The 9,277-nt window shown below is 34.9% G+C and overlaps 1 protein-coding gene across 1 annotated transcript; it reads left to right on the top strand.

Moving 5' to 3' along the window:
- The first annotated feature begins 5,429 nt into the window (after nt 1-5,429).
- On the top strand, nt 5,430-8,799 carry LOC105792300 (uncharacterized). Its single transcript, XM_012620811.2, has 8 exons — nt 5,430-5,598; nt 5,774-6,061; nt 6,179-6,381; nt 6,493-6,843; nt 6,944-7,144; nt 7,299-7,369; nt 7,742-7,881; nt 8,117-8,799. The coding sequence occupies exons 1-8, from the start codon at nt 5,559-5,561 to the stop codon at nt 8,443-8,445; spliced, it is 1,623 nt and encodes a 540-aa protein (XP_012476265.1). The 5' UTR covers nt 5,430-5,558; the 3' UTR covers nt 8,446-8,799.
- Nucleotides 8,800-9,277: the final 478 nt, after the last annotated feature.

Genomic DNA, 9,277 nt, shown 5'->3' with positions numbered 1-9,277 from the left:
AAACAGGACTTGTGACTGTGGGAAGTTCGATGCACTTCGTTATCCATGCGCTCATGTTATTGCAGCCTGTCAGAAACTCCGTCTGGATCCGTTGAGTTATGTGGACGAAGTGTACAAATTAGAAAACATGTACAACGTATGGAGACACGTTTTCCCACCGGTCCTAGATGAACGTAAGTGGCCGGCCGTATCTATTGCTCCTTTTAAGCTGTTACCGGATAGAGAATTGCGTTGCAAGCCGAAGGGTCGACCTTTCTCCACTAGAATACGGAACAATATAGATATCCGAGAAACAGCCAGTCAACAGAAGTTGTGTGGATGGTGTAGGAACCTAGGCCATACAAGTCGATCGTGCCCTAATCGCAATAGTTGAATGTAATTATAGAAAAAATTACCTTTTATTCAATTATTAATTGATAATTGTATTAATTGTTAGTAAAATTATCAAATTACTACAATTTCTTAAATGTTAGTACCAGTCAAAACATTTTACGAAATCCAACATTATGTAAAACTACAATTTCTTAAATGGTTACTAAGATTATCAAATCCATTGAGTTATGTTAGGGTTTTTACATTAATTAAATTAGGTTAGGGTTAGGGTTTTAATTAAATTAGGTTATGATTTTTAATTAAATTAGGTTAGGATTTTTAATTAAATTAAATTAGGTTAGGGTTTTTAATTAAATTAGGTTAGGGTTAGGATTTTAATTAAATTAGGTTAGGTTAGAGTTTTTAATTAAATTAAATTAGGTTAGGTTTTAATTAAGTTAAGTTAGGGTTTCTAATTAAACTAAATTATGTTAGGTTTTTAATTAAATTAAATTAGGTTAGGGTTTTAATTAAATTAAATTAGGTTAGGTTTTTAATTAAATTATGTTAGGTTTTTAATTAAATTAAATTAGGTTAGGATTTTTAATTAAATTATGTTAGGATTTTTAATTAAATTAAATTAGGTTAGGGTTTTTAATTAAATTAGGTTAGGTTAGGGTTTTTAATTAAATTAAATTAGGTTAGGGTTTTTAATTAAGTTAGGGTTTTTAATTATATTAAGTTAGGTTAGGGTTTTTAATCAAATAATGTCAAAATAACTCGAAAAAATTTCTATGTTTATTACATCGTCATAAACTTCTATTTCATTACATCAAATGATAAATTTTAATACGGTAATCAATGTCTATGACCGGGGGATTTGGTTCCACATGGCTGCCGTCGACGGTTACGCGCTGGATTATTCCTTCCTTTAGCTTCCGACGGCGGTTGTTCTTCCTCGGGTGGTGATTGTTGTTCTTCCGGTTCGGCATCTGCTTGTCGAACTTGGGACGATGATCCACCTTCAAAGAATACTGTATGTGGAGGTGTTTGCATCATGAACGGCGACGGAGTTTGAAAGTCATGCGTTGCTGGCGATTGGTAAAAAGGAGAGCTCCCCGACGGCCCCCTTTGCGACCCCTTCTGCACCGATGGCCTAGTTATTGGTGGTCCGCTCGGCATTACAGGAAATGAAGTTGATCCGGGCATTTGGCTCCAAGCTGCCATAGGCTGTTGAAAAGGATACATGTACGGGTTAGGGTACATATAAGGGCTAGGAAACATACCTGGCATCATAGGGAAAGGCGATTGCGTGGGTATCATCTGTTGAATTGCTGCGTCAGGTGACTGCGCCGGTGCTCTCGTTGGGGACGGTGATTGCATTGCCGCTGATGATGGGCCGGGTGAATGTCTGGGCCTCGTTGATGGGCTACCATCGTAGTCTTGTCCTCTTGGATTTAGAGGCCCGCGCCTTTCCCTTCCGACACGTATTTGCCGCTGCCTCTCCTCTGGCGTAAGTAAATACGGCTTCCCATGGATCTTAAACCATGGCATATATTCTGGAACGCACGCTAACTCGGGAACGATGATTTGTTCCCAAGTAGGTAGATATTCATGCCGATTTTCCCACATTTCCGTGTACTCTGACCAGTATCTAGGTCAATCCGTACCTAATAGCCGAAGGTCGATTTTGTGGTGCTCGTCAAACACCTCAGGGTCTGCAGGGATCGGTTGTCTACATCCAAACTGTCGTAGGACTCTGTCTGTCTGGTGGGGCTCCACAGTTGCATAGTTGATCAACACCACTTTCACGTGCCAAGCGTTGGGATTTTATAAAAACTCTTCCGGGATTACTGCCCGGATTGCCGGATCCTCGTACGGTGTCCATTGAAACTACATGAACATGATAGAAATATTACTTATACACATAATACTAAATAGGAAATACTAAATATCAATCTACTAGTGAATGTATGGAAATATCTATTTGCAATAATACTTACTTCTGCTTCCGACCGTTGGTCCAATAGAAGCCGTATATCTTCAAGTTCAGACGGTAATCCACGATAACTCGCCGGATGGTTCCACCTAATTAAATAAATTTTTAGCATACTTTTATTCTTACAAAATCTACATAACAATTTCAAAATGTAATATAAAATTTACCTCGTTACGAGTGGGAATGTATATGGGTGGTTCACTCGATGACGTAGAAATGGAAAGCGAAACCGTGCCCATAATTGCAGTAGTGACAGGCATCCTCCGATTTTTGCTCTCCTCGGTTTGGTCGCCCCGCACATCTCCCGATATAATGTTGCCAAGACGGCAGACCCCCAACCAAATTCACCGGCTACTCTAAAATCAACGAGTTTTAGCAGCCACCTTAGATGTACACGGCTCCGTGACGTGTCGGCCATGAGATAGCCTCCAATTATTTGAAGAATATATGATCGAGCATATTGGATTCGTTCAATTTCAGTTGAATTTTCATTCAGACCAGGGAAGGTGGCACGTAACCAGCACATCTCCACCTGACCTCCATCCATTTTATCCGGAACGACGCCCAAAAGCTCGTAGCACACCGCCTCCCAATTGCTAGATTGGGCAGACCCAGTGACTGGTGCCCGTCCACCGGCAATCCCAAATGCAGATGGACATCTTCTAGAGTGATAGTGCACCCTCCACATGGAAGATGAAATGTGTGCGTCTCGGTCTCCACCTCTCGATCAACGACCGATCGGTTTGTCTCCAACTTGCATCCCGACCACTGCCGCCACGTGCCAAAATCCCGCTTCCCGCAGGTAGTTCTCTACTAACGGTGATGGAGGAGCATGCATATTCCGAATATTGCATTCCAATACCCGATCTTCAGCCTTTTATAAGAAAAAATAAATTAATAAATATCTAAAAATACATGAATAAAAATATCTTAAATAAAATTTAAAATTTAAATTTAATACTTATCATTTTCATTTGCTCCATCGATATGTGATTCCTATCAAGACGAATCAATGATCCGCCATTGTTGAAAATATTAAAATATTAAAATATTTTAAAAAATAAAAATTTTAAACTTTTCTTAAAATAATGAAATTTAATGGAAAAGAAATTTAATATGGATTTGGAGATTTTTGAAGAAAATTGAGAGGATTTTGGAATGAATTTGAGAGTTTGAGAGAATTTTGAAAGGAATTTGAGAGAATTTTGAACGGAATTGAGAGAATTTTGAAGGATATTGATATTGAATTTTTTGTGAAAATAAAAGGGTGGGGGTTTATATAGTAAAAAAAATTTACCGTTGGGGGCAACATCAATTTTTGACCGTTGAGCACTTTGTTCACTTGCACAAGCCACATCGCGTCACGTCGGTAGCGACTGCGGCGTGGAAGGAAATCGCTTCTTAAGGATGCGAATTCCTTCCACATCGCAGTCGTACCGACGTGGACGCGATGTCTCGTCACGCACTCGACATCGCGTTGACGTGGACGCGATTTCGAGGAAAATTGCCCATTCCGGTAAATAATTAAAAAACCGGCCCATTTCGGTAATTTTTTATAAAAATGAGTTTTTTTTGGTAAATTAGCCTATAATAGTGGGTGCTTGGGAGTTATTTATTCTTATTAGACTGCAAGAAGGGTGACAAATGTACTATAAAATATAAAATATTATAAATAAATAAATATTTAAATAAAAACATATATAAATTTTTAAGATTATTTGTGAAATAAAAAATATACAATGTACCAAATACTTGTTCGTAAAATTATGATTAAATAAGTCTATGTAATTTTTTAAAATTTTGGAATTTAATCACTTTATTTTTCAGATTTTAAAATTTAGGTTCAAATGTTAACACCGCTAAATTTATTAGTGTAATATTTTGAAATAAATAATAATAATCACTTGGTAGCCATGTAATTAAAAATGACATTGTAATAAACTTGAATTAAGAAAAAAAAGAATTAACAATTGGAAGTTGGAACTGAATTTTGAAATCTAAAACACAAAGAAACTAAAATGCAATCACTAAAAATTTTGAAGACCAATGACATATTTTAACCTAAAATTATATTTTTATGAGTTGTACATATATACCTATTTTATTTTATTTATGTATAAATTTATTTTATTTAGACTTTTCACCATTTTATTATAATCACTTTAGATCTTAATTATATTTGAGGTTGAACTTGATTGAACTCTTAAAAGGATAAAGTTCTTTTAATATCTTTTTATCCACAAAACTTAAAACCTAAAATTTTATGCATGACTTGATTTCCGTTATTATGTTGAGACCTCAGAACTTTAATATCCCATGTTCAAATCTTACTATGTATAAGTGTGGGAGTTATTCTAGTTAATTATTAGATTTAGTACTTCTAAATAAAAAGTATGCCTTCTCTTTTAGATTTATTCTGATTTAATCAAATATTTTTGTTAGTTAGAGTTGAATTAGTTGTTGAGTTAATTATTTGGTTCAGTTTTCCTTTAAATTCTTTTAATTTTTTCAAGTTAGTTAACTAGTTTATTAATTAGTTGGTTAGAGTTAAGTTAGTTATTGAGGTAATTATTCGATTTAATACTTACACATTTATGTGTAAGTTTTTTTAAAATTTTTAATTAATTAGTTAATTATTATTCGCTCAATATTTGTAATAATTAATTATACGTTCAATGAGGATAAAGTATAATGGAGGTACTTGTAATAAGGGTTGGATTACATTTTGCCTTCTTTAATTAAAATAAGGGAAATTAGTCCTCATATGTTTAGATCAAAAGTAAATCAACCATTCTCTTAAAAATTAATCTATTTTAATATTAAAACTAGTCTCTATCGTAGCATAATATACACATAGCCATGTATAATTGTCTAGTTATTTGTCAGTTGTGTTAATTTTAATAGTGAAAATAGATTAAAAATTTAATAGAAATGATCAATTTACTTTTTGATTTAACGTTAGAGGACTAATTTCACTATTTTTAAGAGGAGTAAAACCTTTGATCAGTTATTAATTTGATCTCTCCTCTATTGGGCTATTAATGAAGGACCAGAATATCTTGGACGTAGCTTTAGGCCCAAAACCATTACGTTTACTTTATGGCCCAAAATCAATCTTCAGAAATACGTGTCCGCCGCCTCGGAGCATGACCAAGCGCCGCCTCTGAAGCTCGTCCAGAACCACCGTTTACATCTTATTTCTACACCAACATCAAATTTCCCTCTCTATCTGTATCTTTTTTTGACAATGGCTAATCAATCTTGCAAAAGCTTCATACGCCATCTTTGTAAGTACTTTGCTTCACCTCTTCTTTCAATCCACCTCTATCAAATCATTTAAAGCTTTTAAACTTTTCATACTTTTGTCATTTTCAATCTGGATTTTTTAACGAAAATCCAAAGAATTAGTAAAAATCTCAGCTTTCTTATTTTGATTTTGGGTTTATTGGTTTTTGTGTGCAGATAATAGCAACATTTTGATTACAAGGCAGAAGAAACTTTATGGTAGATTTATGAATGGTGTACTTAATAGGTTTCAATCACAATGGTCAAAACCAGAAGGATTAAAAGAAGTAATTAAAGAAAAAGAGGCAAAAGATATGGCTGAAATTGAGACCAGTTCCAGGTTTTTCAAGTATAGTTCTGGTGATGAAGATTATGTTGGTGATACCAAGTGGAAACTAGAGCTTGCTTGGCTCACAAAGGCTCTTGAACCAGCTCTGCAATTGTGTAGGTGGGCTCTGCCAATAGGTCTGTTTTATGTCAATTCATGTTAAGCTAAATTGGTTACTGCAGATGCAGTTTCATTGCATTTTTATTAGCAATTAGTTAATGGCACTAGTTCTTTAATCTAATTTGTATGTATAGGAAATGAAGTAAGGGATGATAAGCCTCAATACGCTGCTCGATCGGTCTCGGAAATCATATCTAGCATTCAAAAGAGTAAGACTGTCATTGAAGGTTGGAGCTTAAGTGATCTTACTATAGGCCTATATCTTATTTACCTTCGACAGGCGTCCTTGAATCCATTTGAGGATGTTAAGGGTGTGAAGATCAAGTCAGTTTCGATCGTAATTGCCGAATCCCTTGCACTAAATTGTAAAAGTATTTTTAGTTTCGTTTCAGTTGATATGGCTAAGGATCTTTTTCTTTTCTCTTTTTTTTTTTTTTTTGTGATGTAGGTTCAGGATCTGATATACCACATTGAATTAGCCAAAGGATGTTATAAGGATAATGCTGCCATCCTTGCAAGGACTAGCATGCTTAGAGAAAGCAATGTTTTGAAATTCGTAAAGAATTCTAGTGTGATGAGGCCTGGATATTATATAGGAATTGATCCTCGAAAGAAACTTGTAATATTCGGAATCCGTGGAACTCATACCGTGTATGACCTTATTACTGATATTGTTACGTCAAGTGATGGAGAGGTTACATTTGAAGGCTATTCAACTCACTTTGGCACAGCTGAAGCTGCTCGATGGTTTCTTCACCATGAAATAGGAACGATAAGGCAGTGCTTGGAGAAATATGAGGTGATTAATTTACTTCGTATGTTTCGACCTTATTGTATTATCCTAATTTTAAACCTAAAGTTCTATTTTTGTTGTTGTAGTTAGCCTAATTCATTTACAGGGATTTAGGTTAAGGTTAGTGGGGCATTCTCTCGGAGCTGCGACAGCTTCTTTACTGGCAATAATGCTTCGTAAAAGGTCAAAAAAGGAGCTGGGGTTTAGCCCTGATGTTGTGTCTGCTGTTGGATACGCGACTCCTCCTTGTGTTTCCAAAGAACTTGCTGAAACTTGCTCCGATTTTGTTACAACCATTGTAATGCAGGTAAACCCGACTCATCTAATTGAATGTTGAGCAAGCTTCTAGGTATTGGAACATTTCCTTGTATTAAACCAGGTTTCCCAGTCCAGTACTTTTCCTTGTTGTAAATCTCTTAACTTTTTTTTTCTGGTTGCTCTTTATTTTCTTCTGCATAAAGGATGACATCGTGCCTAGACTAAGCGCGGCATCTCTAGCACGGCTGAGGAATGAAATTCTTGAAACAGACTGGTAAGCATGCAAATGCCTACTAAAATTAACTTTTAAATTTTCCTTCTGAAGTTTCCTTCACAAGATTTGAAACAAACGAAGCATGTGAATAAGGTACTCGAAGGACAAAAGCTTTTCGAGTATCCGAGATGTTACAAACCCGAGTTAGTATTGACGTCAAAGGAAAAATTTTCACGAGATAAGTGTTTGCATTTATGTATCGACTTGAAATTGATGGTACAATAACCTACATCAAGGAACTGATCTTTCTTTATATGTTTCGACTTTTATTACTATCTTCTATATTATTGACTATTGTTTATTGGATGATGGTATCTGCAGATTTTGATTTATTGGGAATGAGAATTTAATTGCATTCCTCTGTCTTAACAGGATGAGTGTGGTGGAGAAGGCAGACTGGAAAAGTATAGTAGATTTAGTTACAAATGCTAAACTGGTCGTGTCATCCGTACAAGACGTAGCTAGGAAACTTGCTGATTATGCACATTTCAAGAGTGCAAACGGATCTTCGGGTAAGTGTTGCACCTATAATCTGGTTGTCGTAGCACCCAAGTAAACTCAATATCTAATTACTTGGAAACCTTCCTTCTTTGTTCATCTGTTTAGTCATCTTGGATAAGGCATGCGGAAAAACAAACCAGAATTAGTTTTTAGAGAAGTTCTCAGTGTCTAGGCATTAACACTAATGCAGCTAACCTGCAGCCATTCATTTACACCTATTCTAACCAATGCTCTACATGAACACAGACGTAGCCATAAAAACGGAACCAACGTCTGTTCCTAAGAAAGTCACTGCACTTCAAAAAGAAGAAGGTGCCTATACAGTGCCGGAGGAGTTATTTGTTCCGGGGACAGTCTACTATTTAAAGAGGAACATTGATGATCACACCGGAAGCAATGATAACAGGGGCCAAGAATATTTCAGTCTTTGGAGGAGACATCCAGGCGAGCATTTCCAGAAGATAATACTCTCAAGCAACTTAATATCGGATCATCGGTGCGATAGCCATTATTTCGCGTTACGAGATGTGCTAAAAGGTTTGCCTCTGTCCCATGAAGAAGACCTTTTCAGATAAGAAGACCCTTGAAAGCTTTAAACATCATTTACATCATACAAGTTGTCAAAATAAATTTAAGTTCGTAAACCAGATAGGCTCATATAAAGACAGTTTTGAGCAACTTTTTAGGGAAGAAGGTATAGGTGATGAGCAATTTTATACAAATGAAAAATATTTAAACCACGAGTCAAAATTTTAATATAAAATAATTTTTTGGTATGATTAAGGTATTTTTTATGTTTGATTATATACTTCATCCAAAATAATTATGTTGGAATTTGTGGTTGTATTTTTCAATATTGTGGTTTTTAAATTTTTATATAAGTATAAATAAGGTTTATGCAGATTTAGTCACGATTTATATTTGTTCAAGTTTGGTTCAATTTGAAGGATTTTTAAATTTTTCGAGTTTATTCATAATAAATGATTATTTGAATTCATTTTAAGTATTATTTAAATTCAGCAAGAATTTATTCATTTTAATGTTTATTGTATAATGTTATATCACATGGTATATGTAAAACAACAAAATAATAAATCATAAAATTAGAAAGTAAGTTGGATCGCAGGGTGTAGATAGAAGGTAGGTAGTGGTAGCTAAATGGTATAATAGTAATTTTAGTACTTTTCAATTATAATATATTCAGTTTAGGCTCCTTTTCGAATAATTCTTTTACCATTGACCCCTGAAATTATAAAATTTTATCTTCATCTCCCTGACACCAAATTTCTGGTTTTAACTCATGTTTTAATGATAATATAAACCGGTCGTAAAAAAATGTATGACTGAGAAAGAAATGGCGGTATTAGGGCATAGGCTAATAGCCCTAGGGCTAGGGTTGTCTTAGCA

This window comes from Gossypium raimondii, chromosome 8 (genome assembly GCF_025698545.1).
Source record: "Gossypium raimondii isolate GPD5lz chromosome 8, ASM2569854v1, whole genome shotgun sequence".
In the NCBI taxonomy this organism is placed as follows: Eukaryota; Viridiplantae; Streptophyta; class Magnoliopsida; order Malvales; family Malvaceae; genus Gossypium; species Gossypium raimondii.
This window is presented reverse-complemented; position numbering and strand designations above follow the sequence as displayed.

Coding starts and splice junctions, on each gene's coding strand:
- LOC105792300 (XM_012620811.2), top strand. CDS start 5,559: ATGGCTAATCAATCTTGCAAAAGCTTCATACGCCATCTTT. Junction 6,062..6,178: donor TAGGTGGGCTCTGCCAATAG/GTCTGTTTTATG, acceptor TTGTATGTATAG/GAAATGAAGTAAGGGATGAT. Junction 6,382..6,492: donor AGATCAAGTCAGTTTCGATC/GTAATTGCCGAA, acceptor TTTGTGATGTAG/GTTCAGGATCTGATATACCA.